At 49.0% G+C, this 21,577-nt stretch overlaps 1 protein-coding gene across 1 annotated transcript in view; it reads right to left on the bottom strand.

The window, feature by feature from the left end:
• Positions 1-13,305: 13,305 nt before the first annotated feature.
• ADD2 (adducin 2 (beta)) overlaps positions 13,306-21,577 on the bottom strand; it is a 57,720-nt gene continuing 49,448 nt past the window's right edge. Inside the window, exon 15 of the mRNA XM_010829797.1 lies at positions 13,306-14,922. Coding sequence (XP_010828099.1) covers positions 14,615-14,922 — 308 coding nt within the window. The 3' untranslated portion in view covers positions 13,306-14,614. The remainder of the gene's footprint in view (positions 14,923-21,577) is intronic.

The following is a 21,577-nucleotide window of genomic DNA, read 5'->3' as shown; positions in this document are numbered from 1 at the left end:
CTTTAACCCTCACAGTGCTCCAGCTGCCACTGTTCTTTTCTCTTCACTTTCACAGTCGAAGTTCTTCCCAGTGTTGTCCATCCTCCCCATCTTCATTTCCTTATCTTGAACATTCGTCCTCCTCCCATCCCATCCTGGCTTCTGCCCCATTAAATCCCTCCAGAGGTCACCAATCACCTCCAGGTCGTTGAGTTCACCGGGCAGTCTTGGGTCTCAACTTGCTCAGCTCTGCCACTGCTGAGACGCCCTCTTTCTTGGCCTCCTCCCCTGGTCTCCACGGGCCACACCATTTTGTTCCCCAGACTTCTCAGGCTGTTTTTTCCTCAGCCTCCTTTACCAGACCATCTTCTCTGCCATGGCCTGGGGTTTCCTTGAAATCCCATCCAAGGTTCTCTTCTTGTTTTCTTCATCCATTTCTTTGGCCTCATCAGTTCCCTAAACTGGATCATCAGTTACTGGTGGCAGCTCCAGCCCAACCTCTCCTTGGAGCCCTAGATTCATCCCCCTGGCTGCTCTGCTTGGAAGTCAGCACCTCCAAGCTAAACTCCTGACATTCTCTAGGTCGATCCTCCTCCAGGGCTCCCCATCCCTGGATGGGTTAATGACCCTGCTGGGTCCGTCCTAGTTGCCCCCTCAGATCTGGTAAGTGGCCCTGGAATGGGCTTGGTTCTCAGCCAGGACCATCCGAGACTTCCCCCAAGGTTTTTCTAAATGGAACTAATGGAGAAAATTCCTGACCTCTTGGGTTGTGAAGGGATTCCCTGGTGGCTCAGACAGTAAAGCATCTGCCCGCAGTGCGGGAGACCTGGGTCTGATCCCTGGATCGGGAAGATCCCCTGGAGAAGGAAATGGCAACCCACTCCAGTACTCTTGCCTAGAAAATTCCACGGATGGAGGAGCCTGGTGGGCTACAGTCCATGGGTCACAGTGAGGTGGACACGATTGAGCGAGAAGTCTGTTAAGTCTTGGGCTGTGAAAGACACAGGGGTAAGAGATAGAGGGTCCTAGAGAAAACTTGTCTTCAACAAAGAAAATGGTGAGTCCAGTGGAGATAGAACCTTGGGGAACAAGCAGAAAGCCCAAAGTTGGGCGGCCTGGGGCTATGAGTTGATTCCAGTCCCCCAGGCCCCTAGCTGCCTTTCTGCACTGCTCTCCTTGGTTTGTTGAGCGCCTACGTATCCACCTAGTGAATCCCCCTTTTGGCTCAAGCTAGTTTGGGTTAGGTTCTGGTCACTGGCTGCTAAGGAGAGTACTGAGCACTGTGGCTCTCTCCCACCCAGCGCAGCCACTGCGCATCAGGCTCCCGCCCAGCCCTTGACCACCCTCCTCTCCACCCTGGTGCACTGTCATCTGTCACCAAGACCCCTGTACCGGCCACCTTTGGTAACCACAGTCACTCTCTCCCACTCCAGTCTGTTTATCACATAACAGCCCAACTGGGATAAGGAGGAGCATGGTGCGGCTTCGCCACCTTCTTAAGTCACAGTGAGGCCGACTTTTGTTATTTAGGGGAAACTCCCTTGCCAGCGGTCCTTACAACTGCATACATGGGTGGCAGGGTGCACCTCTTGCCCTGGGAAGAGAATACAGCACACACACAGTGATCGGCAGGTGTGGCCCACAATGTGCAGAACTTGGGGGAGAGCCAGGGGCTGTTGGCATCAAGACCCAGGGCACTGGGAGAGCAAAGAAGCCGATACAGACCAGTTCTCCCGGCCTCTCGAAGCGAGGAAAGCACCCTTGGGTGGTGGATTAAAGTGCCTTTGACCTAGGTCTGCTGGCCAAAAACGACTAGCAGGGTGTGTGGATACTAGCAGGAGGGTGTGGCTGGTATCCCAGGGACTGGTGGGGGCTGAGGCTGGATGCTCCACAGGACCCATCTCCCCAGCCTAGGGTGGTGCCTTGGGGAACAAGCAGAAAGGCTCTGTGTGGGATGGTGGGAATTGGGCCAGTGCGGGAGTATCACTGCAGGTGAGGTCAGCTGACAGAGCTCAAGGGACCCATTTTCACAGCCATGTCAAGCTTCAGCAAAAGTCACAGCTGCAGAAGTGGGTTCATGTCTCCCCAGTGGTCTTCCTCTGGTGTGAGGGCCAGACTTCAGACCCAACCCCACCTGGATGCTAGAAACTCTAGAGAGAGGTGGCTGGGGATGGCCTCAAGGGGGCAACGCTGGCCTGTCTGCCCAAACGAGTGTATGTAGACAGAACCACCAATGGGAAGAAAGTGAGAGACGTGGTCACATCTGTACCCTGAGTTAGTTATGAATCTTGGGTGACATTTATAGACAATCCAGCGAGTTGTGGCCCAGAACTAGAGGCCAGGCAGCAAACGTCAGTGGTGGTGCTGACAAGCTGCCTCGTGCGGAGGCTGGGATTAGAGGCCTCTGGTCTCCTCCCAGAAGGAGCCTGGGTGTTGGGGAGATGGTGAAAGGATAAGATAAAGGTCCCTCCCTAAGTGTCACCAGGAAGGAGCCATCTGAAAATGCCACCTGTGGAAAATAAGCTATAGTCCTGGGCCGGATCACCCCTGGATGATCTGACAAAGGCTGTGTCCTGACCACACGAAGGGGAGCGCCAGATGGGCAGTGAACCAACCCCCAGGCCAGTGTGGTTACCTGCCTGTATTTATCATGCCTCGGTAGCCACGAATGAAAGAGACAGAAATGAAATGCTCACTATTAAGATTTCAACGCTGAGAGGCTTCAGTGTCTTACTGTACTTCAGTATCACCCACAGAAACCCAGGCGGTGTTTAGACCCCAGGGAAAGCAAACGTCCCTTGGTCCCTATGCTGCTGCTGCTAAGTCACTTCAGTCGTGTCCGACTCTGTGAGACCCCAGAGACAGCAGCCCACCAGGCTCCCCCGTCCTGGGATTCTCCAGGCAAGAACACTGGAGTAGGTTGCCATTTCCTTCTCCAATGCATGAAAGTGAAAAGTGAAAGTGAAGTCGCTCAGTCATGTTCGACTCTTCGCGACCCCATGGACTGTAGCCTCCTCCATCCATGGGATTTTCCAGGCAAGAGTCCTGGAGTGGGGTGCCATTGCCTTCTCTGCCCTTGGTCCCTATAAAACCTGGCGAATCCAACAGCCTCCTTAGAGCAGACCTTGGCAAGTGTCTGCCTTCCCTGTTATAGCAGAACACTTCCCATCAAGCACGTGGTGAGCTTTTGTTTTGTTAATTAATGGAACCTGTTCAGCCTTCTCAGGAACTTCTCAGAGGGTAGCACTGCTTACTCTTCCCTCCGTAGGATTTCTGCCCTTAAACCCCAACAAGCGGGCCACTGCCCTGTGTCCTGCATTGACACTTTCTCTGGCCACGCCCCCCATGGGGGTGGAGTCAGCATGACCAAGGGGACACGCCCATTAGTGCTACCCCATGCTCTGGATATCCAGGACTCCGCCGAATTTCCTGCCCCAACAGCCACTGACCCACTTTTGGTGTCCGCACAGTTTCTTCCCAGAGCTCATCTTCCCAAGGACTTAGAGCACGGCCAGAAGGCAGCTGTTTGCCCAGAGGGTGTGTACAGAGCCTGGGCGTGAGGTCTAGGTGTCCCTACGTGTGCACACAATGGCATTTGTGGCATGAGCAGGACCCCACATTGAGAAGAAAAGGCTCAGACTAGTGGTTAGAGACAGAATCAGTCCGCCCTCTCCGCCCCCCGCCAGTGTCATGTTTGTGTGTGTCCCACTGGGGACTCCAGTGAGTCTAAGAATTCTAAATTTGAACTTGGCCTTCCATCCTATTATGAACATATATTTATAAAAGCTGGAATTTAGAATCCATTTAACTTAAAATGTTTACCTATCTAGGATGTGAGCTTCCAATATACTCTGGCCTTGTACCCTCAAAGGTCCAGAGCAGTTACGGTGGTCAGGGAGGCCCCTTGTTGGCTCTGCAGAGATTGTAGGAGGCAAAGACCACTTCTAGAGGGGAGGGGCTTCTGCTTCATTCTCTGAATTTAGGATCTTCTGAATGGATAAAACAATGGAAACTGAGAACATCAAGTTTATTTAGCATGATCCCAGGGGTATGTGAGTATGATATGTGTGTGTGTGTGTGTGTGTGTGTGTGTGGTTGCTTTATGTGTGAAGGGTTATGTGGGGTTGAGTGTATTTCTGTGTGTGTTTGTGAGTGTGTCTCCATGCATTCGTTTTAAGAATAGTAGAAACTGTCCTTTGGAAGTCTGAGGTAGTGAAAATTTTATGGTGTCCCTCACTGTATGATTCAAAATCACAAATCACCCCAAATTAGTCCCCCCAAATTTTTTCATTTTACAGATGAAGAAACTGTAGCTTAGAGATGATGAGTGACTTGCCCAAGGGCACAGAGCTCATGAGGCCAGGGCCAGGATTCAGTCCAAGCAGTGTGGATCCAGAGTTCTGGGATCCTGCTCACTATTCTGTGTGGCCTCCTGGCCAGGAGAACAGGTTCTGATGAGTTAGACCAACACACAGGCTGCCCAAAGGTGTGGACTCTGGAAACCAGGCAGTGAGTACTAGATATTAGGTAAGTGTTAAGACTATGGTTTTTCCAGTGGTCATGTATGGATGTGAGAGTTGGACTGTGAAGAAAGCTGAGTGCCGAAGAATTGATGCTTTTGAACTGTGGTGTTGGAGAAGACTCTTGAGAGTCCCTTGGACTGCAAGGAGATCCAACCAGTCCATTCTGAAGGAGATCAGCCCTGGGATTTCTTTGGAAGGAATGATGCTAAAACTGAAACTCCAGTACTTTGGCCACCTCATGCGAAAAGTTGACTCATTGGAAAAAGACTCTGATGCTGGGAGGGATTGGGGGCAGGAGGAGAAGGGGATGACAGAGGATGAGATGGCTGGATGGCATTACCGACTCGATGGACGTGAGTCTGAGTGAACTCCAGGAGTTTTTGATGGACAGGGAGGCCTGGCGTGCTGTGATTCATGAGGTCGCAGAGCTGGACACGACTGAGCAACTGAACTGAAGTGTTAAGGGCTGCTCAGAAATCAATATCTTAGGTCTTTGATGAGTAAGGAGGCTCACTGCTCATCACTGATCCCTTTGCTGTTGACTAAAGGGTACTAAAGCCCATGACAGCACTGCGGGAGGCTGCCTGGCAAAACATGAAACAGTGCTGCTTGGAGCCCTTTCTTCATGGGAAGCCAAGAAAGGAAATGTCGCCAACTAGTGGACATCTTTGGTAGTGGAAGTATGCGACCCAGCAGACTGCAGGTATGGGGCAGGAGGAAAGGCAGGGAAGAGTCCTTGTTTTAGTGAATGATCATTTTCAAGTGTCTTTTTTTTTTTTTTTAACTTTACATAATTATATTAGTTTTGCCAAACATCAAAATGAATCCGCCACAGGTATACATGTGTTCCCCATCCTGACCTGTTTCACATGTTTTATTCATTTCTTTTGGTTTTTTTTTTTAGGAAAGATAATTGTCTCTGTTACTCCATCTTAGCTGGATTCCTAGTGATTCACTTTCTATTGTTATTTTTCTATTCAATAATTTGTAAGCTTATATGGCCTTTTAATGAAAACTATCTCTAAACTTTTATAAATCATCTCTAAGTTCATAACCTTATATGTAATTGAACTAGTTATTTCCATAACGGTCTTAAAAATGAAATAACCTATTAGATCCCTTTCATCACTAATGATTAATTTAGCATATTGGACTTCTCTGCTGTTCTAAGTGTGTGTGTGTGTGTATTCCAATAACTACTTTTTAAACAATTGCTTCCAGTTTGTTAAATTGACAATGAAATATTAGACTTAGGTATAAACTTATTTAATTGCTCGCGACCATTTTTTAATCCCATGTCCTTCCATTCTTGAATTATTTACTTGTACTGATTTCCCAGTCAGTACTGGATACATGATTGGCTAATTTTTTCTAATGCTGGACTGGGGATCCTTGCCTTTCTGAACACTATGCCCTCCTCATTCATCGATGATATTCAACCTTTGTTGACTGCCCATGCCTCGTTTTAGAATATGGCATTGTTTTTCATCATCAAAATTTATTTTTCTTGACTTAAAGTGCTTCCTTTTCATGACTGGCTGGTCTTTTCTAATAAGTGGATATTAATAAAGATTTTTCTTAACCTCTTCCTGCTTTTTGTAGTAATTCAACTTCACTGAGGAGTACATCTTCCCATTTCTCAGACTGGTTCCTACATTTGAACTGCTAAATATCTCCCACACTATTATTCTCCCTGTTTATTCCTGGAGGAGTGAGATCTTTATCTGATTAAAGACAGTCCCATCAGAGGTGCATGGCTCTCTGTCCAAAGGTCCAGAGGAAGAGAAAAGGAAAGATTTTTGCATCTAAAGGTTACATTTTGTCAGATTAGTGGTCTAGTTATCTGCGTGGCACAGTGGACCATGCAATAACTTGACTGAAAACTTCCTTTTTCATATTTATTAGGGTGGCCGGCACTAGCTGGGGTCCCAGCACTCTGACCCTTGTCAGGATCCTGGTGTGAGGCATCTCTTCTTCCCCTTGTTACTGAGACCTTGCAAACAGGGTTCCAGCCGTGTGAACCCTGGACCTGGCTCTCTGCCTTGAGGCCAGATCCCCCTTCCCCCCTCCCCTGCCCCTGGCCACATCTCCTCTTCCTGTGTCCTGGGCATCCCTCACTGCTATCAGTTATCTGGCTTCCACTGCGGGTTTCTTCCCTCTCCTCAACAGGCTGGCTCACCTTTCACACATGGTTGGTTAACCTTAAATCTTCCTTCTTGCACTTTATTTCTTATTCAGTCGCTAAATCGTGTCTCTTTCCAGTCGCATGGACTGCAGCATGACAGGCTCCTCTGTTTTCCACTATCTCCCAGAATCCACTGAAATTCATGTCGATTGAGTCGGTGATGCCATCCAACCATCTCATCCTCTGCCGCCCTTTTCTCCTTTTGCCCTCAATCTTTCCCAGCATCAGGGTCTTTTCCAGTGAGTTGGCTTTTAGCATCAAGTGGCCAGAGTCTTGGAACTTCTGCATCAGTCCTTCCAGTGAATAGTCAGGGTTGATTTCCTTTAGGATTGACTGATTCGATCTCCTTGCAGTCCAAGGGACTCTCAAGAGTCTTCTGCAGTACCACAATTTGAAAGCATCGATTCTTTGACCCTCAGCCTTCTTTATGGTCCAACTGTCTCATCCATACATGACTACTGGAAAAACTATAGCTTTGACTGTATGGGTCTTTGTTGGCAAAGTGATGTCTCTGCTTTTTGATATGCTGTCTAGGTTTGTTACAGCTTTCCTTCCAAGGAGCAAGTGTGTTTTCATTTCATGGTTGAAGTCACCATCCACAGTGATTTTGGAGCCCAGGAAAATAAAATCTGTCACTGCTTTCACTTTTTCCCTATTTGCCATGAAGTGATGGGCCCGGATGCCGGATCTTAATTTTTTGAATGTTGAGTTTTAAGTCAGCATTTTCACTCTCCTTTTTCACCCTCTTCATTAGTTCCTCTTATCTTTCTACCATTAGAGTGGCATCATCTGCATATCTGAGGTTGAGGTTGTTGATATTTGAAGAAAATCCTCAGTGTTTCTAGCCGGTGGAGGGCACTCTGCCCCCTTGTTCAGGTGTTTAGTCACCACAGTGGAAATTTAGGAGGAGCGCTCATGGCTTTGGGCCAGGGGAGAGCCTCAGCTCCTGGGGGAAGCCCGTGGGGACTTTGGGGGCACCTGGATACAAAAAGAGGCTGCGTTGTGGGAACAGTGGGCCTGGGAGTGGTGATTGAGTCTGTCTCTGTGGAGGTCTCTTTGCTCAGGACACTGGGTGGTGGGCAGGGGGGGAAGAACTTGGTTACCTAGAAGAACTTGGTTTGCATTTGAGCTTTACATATTTACCCATGGCCCAAGACAATTTCCTTATTTCTGAGGCTGTTTCCTCAACTGTGTAATGGGTAATATTAATCGGATTGTGCTCTTAGTTTATGGGGATTACATGAGGTGCTATAAATTGCTTAAACTGAGCCTGACTAATGTATGTGGACCTTGAACAAACACCAGTCCCCTTATTTGAGTAAAGATGAGCTGGGAGGGGCAAAGCAGTTCTTCCCTCCTCTTCTTTCTCCCCTAGTATCTCTGTTCCCCTTTCACCCTTCAAGGTAACATCTTAGCTTCCCCCCACCCCCACTGTCCTCTGATTCTGGAAACTCTTTACTGTTCCAGCCTGTGGATTTGTCCCCTGCTTCCCTCTGGGGCCCACCCACATGTTTGTTTCTGCAACTCCCTCCCATCCAATCCATCTGAATGGACTGTCCTCCACGGAGCCGTTCACAAATCCACACGGCCTTTCCCTTCTCAAAAGACTATAGCATTTTATCACCTCCCTCCCCAGTCAGAACTCAGTGATTCATACATCCAGCTTTCCACGCAAGAGGTCTCCAGGATAAAAGTCCCCGTGTAGGGAGCACCGCTCTGGCTTCTGAGCCCCACGGAGCCGGAAAAACTGGGTAGCCAACAGAGAGGGGTCACACACTGGGAAGCCAAGCATGGTAGATTTACTAGGGTAATATCTGCAGGTGAGAAAACAGCACATACATACAGAAATCCATGGGCAGAGATATCGCCCGGCACTACAAACACCAAAGCAGTGGGGGCTCAGCAAGTGGCTTTGGAAAGTTCTCTTGAAAATCCAAGGGCAGCTTTGGTGCTCAGAGATTCAAACAGAAAACTGTACAAAACCAACCCATAAATATATATATATATATATTATATTATATATATATGTGTGTGTGTATATATATAAAATTGCAAAATAAAAGCCCAAGAAACTAGTCAATCTGCACACCAGTGGCTCAAAAAGTGTTAGCGTAAAGGCAAAACCCTTCGTGGGGAGGATGCACAATCCGGGGGCTGGCATTTCAGTAGCAGAAAGAATATTTACATGGAACCCCTATTTGAAACCTCACAATACTAGGAAAAGCTAAACACAGACCAGGCATGTACAAGGGGAGGACGATTGTCAGACAGACGTATCACCGAAACCACCCACAGCTTTAGGGAACACTGCGCTCCACCAGGGCCCCGTCGCCCTGCCAGGCCAGCCAGGCTCAGGACTAGTCCTGCTCCCCTTCTCCCCGCACCGGGAGAGGGCTGGGACTCAGTGGTGTAGTGTAGTTTACAGAAGTTTAAAGGTGGAGCAGCCTGTGGAGATCAATCACCCACAAAGCAGGACTGATAGGCATGGGGTAGAGTTGAAATGTAGGGATTGGGGTCCCCCACATATATTCCCATTTTAGGAAGGCTTTGATGTACTTAATGCAGCCCCTGTCCTTGGTCCACTTATCTTCCTCCTTCTGGTTCACTATCAAAGAGAAGGTCTGGCCTTTGCATTCTCAGAATTATACAAGATTCTGGGGGAAAGAGATTAGGGCTTTTCTTGCTATTCTCCTACCAACCCCCTGAAGGCCTCAAAACATTTTCTTCACACTGCTAAGAGAGAGGGGGTTTACCCATCACTGCTGCTTGGGAACAGTGGGTGAGAAATGTCGGGGGCTGACTATCTGGGGGCAGCCACTGGTGCTTCATGCCAGCTGTGCCCAAGTCCCTCCTCATGGCAGTAATGGTGACCACTCCTCCTCTGTCTTCAGACCCCAATGTCTCATAGTGATGACTCAACTTTGGGGGCAATCTTGAAGACAAAGGTCACCAAATATCAATTTGGCAAAACTTCATACCACCTAAGTACAAACCAACACGAACCACAACTTCTACACTTCTAAGAAAACCCTAACTGAAGATTCTTCCTCATCATTCCTGAAAGGAGGAGATTCTTCCTCATCATAGACATCCTTTCCTGTCTATATGAAAATAATGCAAGGTGCTTTCTCAGGTCGAGAGGGACACCCCGCCTGAAACCCTCATGCCGAGTCCTGGGTAAGGTGGCTTCTCACTGCGGGAGGCTGAAGGGGGATCGGTGTGCGTGGGTGACAGGTCTCTACCTGTGCACTCAGTTCTGGTAAAAAGGAGGTCACGTCCGTGCTTAGACAGGACATCTGGAGCTCGTCACTCTACTGTGTGCTGTGCACATTTGTTCCTATTGTGGCGCCAGTGAGCACCAACGAGCACATTTCATTAGTCAGTTCAGGCCCCTGACACTCTAAAGCGCCCCTCCCAGAACAGATGTGGAGCTGTGGTGACAGAACGTCCCTTTGGGTTTTGAACTGTGAGGATCCGTGTCCTTTCTGAGGAGGTGGAGAGCACAGATTTGTCCCCTCCTTCATTCCTTCGGGCTCTTTGAATGTTATCATCTGAGGCTTGGGCTCATGTGGTAGAGAAGACATAAAAGGACCTGCTCCCTCTGCGTTCAGAGAGACAGCTGCAAAGTACAGCCACCTCGACGGTTGCCACTGACCCACACGAGTATCCTGGGGAAAGGCAGTAACTTTCTTCATTTGTTCAATAGACAAAAACTACATACTCCTGCCTGGAGCTACAGCATAAAATTTATACTAATGCAAAAGATGGCACAGAGGCTGAGGGTAGGCTATGTGTCTATCTGACCCTCTGCCTACCTCCGTGGAAAAATCCACCCTTCCTTTCCATCTTCTAGGCTTTCAGAAGTGAACTGTGCTGTTGGGTGAATGGTTCTCTCCAACCCACAGCGACTGGAGAAGTGGCCTCATGGCACTTCTCCCCGTGTTGACGGTAGAAGCCCTCTGTGATGACAGCCCTGAGCAACATGCATGACTGCCTTGGCCCATTCAGGAGTGACTGACGCACCCACTGGGCAGGGGGCAGAGGCTGGGCTCCACGGACATTCAGTGGTATAAGGGTGATGCTCTCCAGTGGGATTCTTACTGGACCAGGCTTCTTATCCAGCTCCCTCCCACCAAGTCCTTTAAAAGGAATTCGTCTGTCTACAGAAGAAGAACCCCGTCTTCTTTACAGGAGTGTTGAAGGAGGTTACTTTTATCTGTATAACCTGGCCAAAGTCAGACAGTGACTTGGGTCAGGTCTCAAGGCTCTTATGGAGCACAGATCTGGGCTGGTCTCTCCGCAGCGCTTTTTGCAAAGTTTCGGGAAAGTTTGCGCATGCTCTCACACATCACTGCTGGGTACCATCCCATGCACAGAGAGCCACTGGCGCCAAGCTTGCGTCTCTATAAGCATCTCTCTCTCTGCCTCCTCACTCCACACCTGCCTGTCTTCCCAAGGAAACAGGCTCAGAAACCGCTCCACTCCCCAGTTCAGCATCCAGACCGCAGCTCATTTGTCTACACTTTCTCATCCTTTTCCACAGTGTATCTACACTTTCCTGGAAGCTATCCTATGGCCTAACATTTCTGAGCTTCCCATATGTACATTTTCTCCAGACAGATAACTGGTCAAAGTATTCAGCCAAACTTTTATTCAGAGCCAAAGAACACGTCCCTTCTTCTCACCCTAAGAGCCTGTGGTCTTGTTTGGACCCCACGCCTGCTTCTGTAGCACTCAGAGCACGGCCTCTGAGCAGGGGGAGGAGAAAAGGACTGGGGGACTCGACGGCTCTCCTAGCAACTCTAGCCTGAGACAAAACAGAACCCCAGACTGCAATGAGCATTAGCTCTTTGACGATCCCTTCTCCTCACTGTAAAGCTCTCATCAGATGCCTTCTCCAGAGAATTTCATGGGAATGAATTCTGCACTGCACGCTCACTATTTGCTATAAAGGTAGAGGCAGTATAAGGTAGCTCACCACACCTGTTTCGGTGCTGATGTTTCAGAAAGGCCTCCTCATGGAGCCCTCCCATTCCTCCAGCACTGTCCCCTCCCCTCCACTCCATTCTCCACTCAGCTACCAAAGGAATTTTTCTAAAACGCAGCCTGCTCTTGATCTCCCCTGACCACAGCCCTCAGCGGCTCCAGATGCCGTACATGAGGAAGTCTAGCTCCCCCACACCTACTACCAGTTTCCTTACAATCCACCCTGCCAAACCGTGAAGTGAAGCCCACCACCACCTCACACTGTCCGTCCCAGCAACGCTGAATCACTCCATGGACGCAGCTGGCGCTCCAAACTTCCAGGCCTTTGCACACACACACTTCAATGATCACCAATGTCCTGCTCATCCTCTTGTCCTCCTGGAAAATTTCTCTTTGTTCTGAAAACCTAACTCAAGCATCACTCCTTGCAGGAAGGTTTCTCTGGCCTGAAAGATAGTAAATTGATGCCTCCTTATGCCATCTCTACATCCTTGCCTATTCTGTAACATGCCTCCTAGACTTGGAGACCTCCTCTGGGCAGGGACAGTCCTCAGGCCTGGCCTGTGACCCAAGCTCATGCATCATTTTTGAACACATGAAGAAAGAACAGATGGATGGATATGAGGTGGCCCCATGGCATAAACTCCTGCAAGGCACGTTCATCTAAATGAGGCCTTCCTGTTGTAAAGAGAATAGAATTTGTTGAAAGCAAAGAGTCAGTCGAGATTATTTCTGAGCTACAGTCACTCAAACACAAAAAGCTGCACCAGTGGCTGTGTCCATCCTACCTTGCTCTTAACACCACCTGCCCCTGACTGTTCTAGTCACAACGATTGTTTTCTTTTAATGTCAGCAGAATGCCTACCGCTGAGTGGATCCTTAACAAATATCAGGATGAATGGATGGATGTGAAATAGTTTTCTTTAAAAGGCATCAAAGGATTGGCTTTGAAAGGCATTTCCCACATCACAGACTTTTCTGACCTGCGTTGTCCATCACAAGACTTGACTCAGAAGTAAAACAGAGAGAGGAATCTGGGCAGCAGTTAGGAATCTGTTCTAGGGACACCCAGTATGGGGCTTTCTTTAGTAATGTGTCAGTTTCATTTCTTCGCCCCATCCTTACCAACTATGGATGGTACTCCTGGCCCCAACCAGAAGGCTCTGGCCTCTCCTTTGTCAGAAGTCCACACTGGCCCAGCCACAGCCCACAGTCACCAGGAACTTACTGTGCACTGAGGGGGGAAAAGGTGGGTGGACTCCCACCTTCACTTATGCAGTGGACAACCAGTTGCAGAAACAAAACAGTCCTGGACTAAAAGTTTTCTGATCATCACAGCTGCTAAGTGCAAAGGTTCTGACTCTGACAGACCTGGATTCAATCCAGGCTCTGGCTTTTTCTAGCCAAGTCACTGGAACAAGTCAATTAGCTTTTGGGGGGCTCAGTTTTCATACCCATAAAATGGGAATAATCTGACCCACATCACAGTACTGTCTCAAGAGTTAAAGGATATAGTGTATGTGAAGCCTGCATAGTGTGTGTGTATAGGAAGTGTGTGTGAGTGTGTGTGTATAGGAAGTGCTCAAAAGCAGAAAACTATGATTAAGAACTTTCAAAAATACTTTGACAATATTCAGGACAGAAAGGGAAAATATTCTTTGAAGACACTGTGCTTAAAAGAGAATGGATTGTCTATTTTTCAGGAGCCAACAATGCTCATAGATCAATGTCCCGCAGAAAGGTATGAAAGGATAGTGATGGCATTTAAAAAACAGCTGTGGCTCTTACAGGCCCTAGGATAGATGGACAGACAGTAACAAGGCGAGGGGCACCCAAGCCTTTCTCTGAAAGCTGATCCAAGAGGATTAATTCTGAAGAGCTCACCTCATTCTCCTCTGCTGGACCCATAATCCAGAGGAGCCAAGGTCAAGGGGCCAAGGGTAAGATGCCAGTTCCAGGCTATGAGCCAGGGTTTCTAGGTTTGAAGGAAAGTCAGGGGACCCCTAATGTTGGACCGGAGGCAAACCAGATAAGTAGTGTTGCTCAAATGTCAGGAATGCTGCAAAGGCGTGACATATCCACACTGCCCTGATCCTCCTTGTACAATCCAAAGCTAACAGAGGATCAAAATTTCCCCAAATTTCAGCCCTGAGCATGAGACGAGTTTTTTCTAAGCTAAATTTGGTTTTCGTTTTCAAGCGCCTGAGATGCACAATTCAAATGTGTTAAGTCCCTGGCTTCTTATATTGATCAAACCATCCCCTGCTTTGTGGCTGACCTGGCTGCCCTCATGCCTGCCCACTCTTACAACTGTTCCAGCCATCATTCCAGAGGTTCCATGAAGAAAGCTCAAGGTTAGTGGTTGGGGAAGCACAAGCTAAGCCATCAGCCCTTGGGAACAGGGATTAACTTCTGGTTGAGGGGACAGGTCCATTTGTCTGGGTACTGTGAGCAGCAGGGCCATTACCCTACAGGAAAGAGAAGAGAGATTTCTAAATATAGTGATAGCTCCATCAGCAAGAGACTGGGTTCCCGCAAGGACAAGGACCTTGCTCAAGGAAGCCTCAGCCTGTCTGAATGGGGCCTAGTTGGTGAGAGCTGGCAGCCAGCTTTGGCCCCTTGCCCTGGGCTCAGATCAGGGGCAGCATCCTTGTGAGCGTGGCCCACAACTAGGCAGTGTTGTGTCTGGAAGGAGCCAGGAGACGTGAATTCTAGTGCGAGCTCTGCCTTGACCTAGCTGAGTGACCTTGGGAAAGTCACCTGACTTCTGTGGGGCAGAGGAACAATGAGGGGCTGGGGGGGACAATCTCTAAGTTTCCCATCAGAGTGTGATCCAGGGCCTACTCGACCCCTCCTCGGCCCCACGCTTCCGGGGTCAGAGATGGGAGAAGGCGGGACAGGGGTAGGGGAGACACAAATGGGAGCCCCAGGGGACTGCGAATCAGGACTCCACTTTCTCCTTCTTTTTGCTCTTCTTCAGGAAGGATGGGGTACGGAATTTCTTCTTCTTCTTTGAGGGAGACTTGGAAGGCGAGCCCTCTGGGGACATGGGGCCGCTGGTGACAGACTCGGTCTTGTCCTTGGAGGTGTCCACATCCGTGTCAGCACTGGTGGTCATCTGGCTGAGGCCTTTGCTGAGGGTGTCCTCCACCGTCTGCTCGTCCTCTCTCCCGTTGACCACCACTCCTTCCGGCTGCGTCACGTCCGGCTCTGTGGTGACTTCGCTCGTTTCCGTCAGTTTAGCCTCTTCTAGAAAAAGATCCAAACACATGACCCATTAGATTTCATTCAGTCAAGAGCTTCTGTCTGGGGCTAACAGAACCATTTCCAGGCAATTCTATATAGGAAATTTAGAGCCAAGAGTGTCAGGCTGATGTTGTCAGGGGAGGGCTTTCTCCCAGACAGTAGAGAACAGGCCCTTGGTGGGCTAGGGACTCTGGGCTCTTGTCTACAAATGTAAATGGGTCATGATGTCCAAACATGGCAGCAACCCAGCAAGGGCCCAGGTGGGAGCTTTCCTTGGTATGGACAGAATGAGGAAACAGACCCGGGCAACAGAGAGGCTGGACAGCTCAGGGGAGGTGTCCAAGAACTGTCACTGGTTCCGTTTCACCAGTAAAAATAGGAAAATGACATGTTTTCATACCCACTTCATTTCCCACACCAGTGAGGAACTTCAAAAATGGACAGTATCTTCCCAGTAGGCAGAGCAGGGCAGGCAGAGCGAGGATGGGATTCCCTGAGTGGCCCAGACCCTACAGACTGCCACTCGTTCAAGGCCAGAAACAGAACCCTCCAACAGCCCCTCCTCCTCCTTCCCACTCTCACCCCACCCTGCTTCCCACGCAAGTTCTGAAGTGCATGGGCGGGGAGGGAGGAAGGAAGACTCTATAACTACAGACTTGGAAAAGTAGAAGGGAATGTGAAGATCATCTCGCTCCTCCCCATTTTACCAATGGGAAAATTGAGTAAAGTAGTAAAAGGGGACAGACTGCAGCCTCCTGCTGTCCCAGCTTAGTGCCTTTATACTGTGTGAAACTGAGACGTGTGAGTGTACCTGTGTGTGAGAGTGCATGTGTGTGATTGCACACCTGTGTATGTGTGCACATGTGTGATGGTGACTGGATGTTAATGTGCATGTGTGTGCATGTGTGTGAGTGTACACTTCTGTAAGTGTGCAAGTGTGTGTGAGAGTGCACATGTGTGCATGTGCATTATGCATGTGTGCACATGTGTCTGTATGTGAGTGCATGAGTGCTTGTGTGTGCATGAGTGTGCATGTGTGAAATGTGCACATGTACGAGTATACACATGTGTGAGTGTGCACATATGAGTGAATATGTGTATCTGTGTCAGTGTGCACATGCATGCGTGTAAGTGCACACCTGTATGTGTGTGTGTGTGCATGAGTGCACATTTGTGATTGTGACTGGGTGTTAGTATGCATGTGTCTGCACTTCTGTGAGTGTGCAAGTGTGTGTGCGTGAGAGTGCATGTGTATATGCATTATGCGTGTGTGTGCACATGTCTATACCTGAGTGCACACGAGTGCTTGTGTGTGCATGAGGGTGCATGTATACATGTGAAAGTGCATGTGTGTGAGTATGCACATATGTGTGAGCATGTGTATCTAAGTGTGTGAGTGTGCACATGGTATGCATGTGTGAGTGTGCATGTGTTGAACACATGTGTACATGTTCATGTGTATGAGTGTATGTGTGTGAATGCGCATGTGAGTGTGCATGTGTGTAACTGGGAGGGATAGCTAGGGAAGGTGGGGCTGGTCATTTACAGAGTGGGACAAAACAGAAATCTTGGGAAAGGGCTAGGGTTCTTTCCAGGGTAAAGACTGAAGAAATATCTGGTTACATGGAAGAGGGGGGTAAATTTGGGAACAGTTAGAATGGGCTAATTTAAGTCTCTGGGCAAACCAAAGTCTTCTCCAATGACTCCTGAGGACTGTCTTCTCTTAGTACTGAGGGCCTTGGCCCTGGCTCCCATCTTCCTACTGTGTGGCTCGCATCCTGCCATCACCCACCTACCAAGCCCTCTAAAGCCCTTGACTCTTATGGCCCTTATGGTCTGTTCTCCCCCCATGCATTCCCATGGTCATCACTGGCCATTCTCTTGAACACAGGAAAGCAGTCCAGACACAACCTTCCCCCTGACAGCTCTCCTCTCCTCACCTGCTTTTGGCCTCATCAACCCTCTGTCCCTGGACCTCTCTCTGCCTTTACAACCTATTTCCCTCTGCCTGGACTGCCCTTCTCTATCTTCTCCATGTCCCCAACCTTCACCCACACAATGAATCAGCTTGAGTCTTACCCTCCCCTTAAACTCTTTCCTGATCCCGTCCCTCCTTCCAGGTAGAATGTGTCGCTCCTTTTGGCCCCTATTGTACAAATTTCCATCACAGAAATATACAACAATCACTTCTTTTTAATGTCTATCCCTTCCCTCAAAACTGAAATAAATTAGACAAGACTGTGTTTAATTATCTATGTAACTAGCTCATAGCAGGTATTCAAAGAGTGATTGTGGAATCCATGAATGGTTGAATGCATCAGCAAACAAATGAACATGTGAATGGTTTTATTCCAACCAAGCCAACACCACACATTGTCATCTTTCTTACTTGTCACAGCCTGAGACAACCATGTAAACAAAGAGAAGGCTGTGTGCTGGCCTTTACCTCCTGAACCTCTTCCTCTGTCCCCACTCTCAATCCCCTGGACTTCTGTTCCTTTCATGGCCCCTCACTGAGGTGACCCATGAGGTCATGTTTCTCAAGTCTCACCCTCTCAGATGACTTTGTTACTTGCTTTCTAGCTCCATGAACGCAACTGTGGATTAGAGGGCTCTCCGTTTCTGTCCATGTGCTACTCTTGCCCTGGTGGTAACAGGCAGCCTCACTCCAACAGCACCGTTCATCCCTGCCCACCCCAGCAGCCTCATCCACAGCCGCAGCCTCTGCTGTGTCTTGCTTTAGGAGCACACACCCAGGTACTTCTTCCCCATCCAGAAAATGAGACCATGCTGAGTATACTGCCAGCATTTCTCATGCTGGCAGTATACAGAGCTTTCTCATGATGAATTTCTCGGGGAGCAGCAGAAACACAAAGTGGGGCCAGGAGGCAAAAGGCCTTGGAGAAGTCAGGTTCCAAATTAAGGTCATCACTGCCTCAACTGGAGGAAACCAAAAACACTGAAGGGTGTGGCTGGCCAAGAAAAGGGGAGGCAGAACAGGGCTCTAGAAATACTTATTGGGCCCCAATAATAAAAGCATCAAGGACCAGCTCTGAGAGTCCAGATCCCTCCTCTGCTAAAAGCCCAAAACAGGTAAGATCAGAACTTGATGAGTCTTCAGCTATTTGAAGACCAGGCTGGGAAGAGCCCCAGCAACTAGAAGCAGATAGAAACTCACCTTCTCACATCCCCTAAGGAGAATCACTGGCTTTCTCTCCTAGATGGGGCACCTGGAGCTCTGGGAATAGGAGACAGATGTAGGAGTGGGTGGAATGAAGTAGAGGCTGGAAAAGGGGGTTGTCTATCCAAGGATGGTGGTCAGGAAGCAGGAGGAAGAGGAAAGGGAGTAGGGAGAGTGCTCTTTCTCTTTCAGAGAAAGACTGGGCTTGGCAGGCAGGGACAATATCTACACCCTCATGGGCTACAAAGAGCTGAAAGGCCTGCAGAGGCTGGAGGAGGAAGAAAGATGCTTTGGGGGGGGATGCCAAGCTTGTTTGGGTACTTACCTCTCAGAGTGGATTTCTCACTTTCCCTCAACATCCAAACACTTGTCTCTCAGTCCTCCAGTGTCCCCTCCCAGAAATTCCCACTCCCTGGAAAGCTCACTCTACTCTTGTCTGCCAGTCCAAGCATATATCTCCCCATGGTCTGGTTCAAGCCTCCCTTGACATTTGACAATGATCTTGCCCTTTTCTAAACCTACTACCAATATATTAATTTTACACTTGAGTGTGGCCCCCTCCCACACTGAGTAGGGGATGGCCCTGTGACTTGGAGGAAGCAACAGAATGCAGAGGAAGTGCCACTAGAGGAAATGCCATTAAAGGAAGTGCCACTAACCAGCCTCAGGCTGAAGAATTAAGAAGGCCCAGCAGCTTCTGCTGGCTTCTGTTTGGGGAGCCCTGAGGCACCATGTATAAAGTCCAACAACCTTGATGGGAACATAGATGGAGAGGCCACAGGAAGAGTACCTACAATCACATGGAGAGAGACAGAGACAGGCAGACAAAGAGGCCCAGCCATTCCACTGTCCCAGCTGAGCCCAGCCTTCCAGCCACTCCGGCCAAGGCACCTGACATATGAGTGCATTATCTTGGAAATTCTAGTTCAGTCAGGCACCCGGATGACTGCAGCCCCAGCTGACATTAGTGGAGCAGAAGAACCATCCCGCTGAGCCTAGTCAACCCACAGAAGAACTAATTTCCATAAACCGGTTCTCATTAAGTGCTATGATTTAATAATTATCTACTGCTACATAACAAACCATCCCAAAACTTAGTGACTTAAAACAGCAAGCACTATAGTATCTCTCACCACCCTGGGAACACAGTACACAGTGAGAGCTCATTTATGAAAACACAGGACCGGATCCCTTTATATTTAGGAGCTCCTTTTATCCTGATAACGATGCTGTGAATTAGGAAAGGCAAGGATTCATGTTAGTTCCCCATTCTTTAGTGTTTTTAAGTAACTTATTTGAGATGGCTAAATTAGTCAGTGACAGGGCTCATCTTCTAATGTCAAATGGAGGGCTATTTCTTTGCGGGGATAGCTAGTGCTCCTGGGGGGATGGAGTTTGCAGGGGCAGGGACAGTCAGGAGCTGGTTAAAGAGAAGGTGATGACAGAGATGGCAGAGGTGAGGAAGGAGGACTTGAAAGCCTCTTTCAGAGACGCTGAGTGGTAGGAGTCAAGGAGACAGAGGAAGAGTGATGGTGAGGTGATTTAGCACAAGAGGATTTGAGAGTATGGAGACAGATGGAGAAAAAGCCATTCCTGACCCAGTAGCTGAGCTACACGTGAAAGTGCAGATGCTGCTTGGAGTGTTTGCCCTGTCACCCTGAGAAGCTGGGCCAGCCATCAGGCAGCATGGCCAAGCCACCCAGCCCCACCTCACAACAGTCACCCTAGACAGCTCCAACTGGGCCTCATCACATGAGGTCGGCTCCAAAGAGGTCCACATTCCCCAACTCTATTTCAGGAAGTCTCTTCTAACAACTCAACTGGGGTGTGCCTCTCCATGGAGCACAGATTTGGGTCAAAGAAAAGCAGGAATTCAGCCAGTGGGAAAGCAGTGATCCCACCCCTTACATCCTCCTCCTCCTGTCCTCTGTCCCACTGGACAGCAGAAATTGCTCTAAGGGGCTCCCAAGAGCTGAAATGGAAGCCTCCTCTCAGTGGCATTGCCTTCCTGCAGTTGGCTGCAAGGATGCTGCAGACAGCAGTCAGGCTGGGTGCTCTATGCATCCAGATCTGGCGGTTGTGCCCCAAGGTCATTCAGGCTCTGGCCTCCAGCCCTAGAAGACATCATGGGCTCCTTAGATGGGCCCATGCATTAGGAATGGGCTGCACATGTGCTCCTGAAGCCACAGGAACTGCCAGAGGGGAGTACCCAGCAGCTGGTCCCACAGTTCATTCACTGTGGGGGCTTGTTGCTTGTGGGTGGTGTGCCCTGTGTGAATACAAGAGTGTTTGTGCATGAGTACATCTATCTTAGACGGAGCCTAGTCCATGCACAGCACATGTGGAATTGGTCATGGCATTTATAGTCAGGAAACCTCCCAAAGGCAAGGTTGTGAACTGCAAATTAAAAATTGAGGAGAAATCTATTTCCTTTGCAATACTCCTCCCTCCCCACATTGCGAGTGTTGGAGTAAGTTAGTAAACAGCATCCCTATACTTCTGACAGAGACAGGTATTCAGAATCAGAGGAAACTCCTTTGATGAAGGCACAAATGGGAAGAGGAAGGAAAACACTGCATACAGGCTGACAGCACCATGATGAGACAGATGGACACAGTCATGGGACATCCACTCAGGCTCTGGCCTCAAGCAGATGGGTTTCCTCTGGCAGCGCTAGGCCTGTGGTCAAGGCAGCAACTCAAAGAAGGAGCTCAGGACTGCGGTATGCAAGCAGCATCCACATGTCTGGCCATTCTACCCAGGAAGGGGAAGGTTCCATCAGGCCACCCAGCTGGTACCATCTGCATGGGGTCCAGGCCTCCCTGGTGAGGGCCCTGGGGGACCCAGGGGAGGAGCATTCATTCCCCACAGTGATTCCAGAAGCTCATTAAAGACACTTTCATGATCTGGGAGGTGTGGACGGTATTATTCAGCTCAGTTCACTCACTCAGTCGTGTCCGACTCTTTGCGACCCCATGAACCACAGCATGCCAGACTTCCCTATCCATCACCAACTCCTGGAGTTCACCCAAACCCAAGTCCATTGAATCGGTGATGTCATACAACCATCTCATCCTCTGTCGTCCCCTTCTCCTCCTGCCCTCAATCTTTCCCAGCATCAGGGTCTTTTCAAATGAATCAGCTCTTCGCATCAGTTGGCCAAAGTATAGGAGTTTCAGCTTCAGCATCAGTCCTTCCAATGAAAATTCAGGACTGATTTCCTTTAGGATGGACTGGTTGGATCTCCTTGCAGTCCAAGGGACTCTCAAGAGTCTTCTCCAACACCACAGTTCAAAAGCATCAATTTTTCAGGGCTCAGCTTTCTTTATAGTCCAACTCTCACATCCACACATGACCACTGGGAAAACCATAGCCTTGACTAGACGGACCTTTGTTGGCAAAGTAATGTCTCTGCTTTTCAATATGCTATCTAGGTTGGTCATAACTTTCCTTCCAAGGAGTAAGTGTCTTTTAATT

This window comes from Bison bison, unplaced genomic scaffold, assembly GCF_000754665.1.
Source record: "Bison bison bison isolate TAMUID 2011002044 unplaced genomic scaffold, Bison_UMD1.0 scf7180017864508, whole genome shotgun sequence".
Taxonomy (NCBI): Eukaryota; Metazoa; Chordata; class Mammalia; order Artiodactyla; family Bovidae; genus Bison; species Bison bison.
Note: the sequence above shows the minus strand (reverse complement) of the source record. Positions and strands in the feature narration are given on the sequence as shown.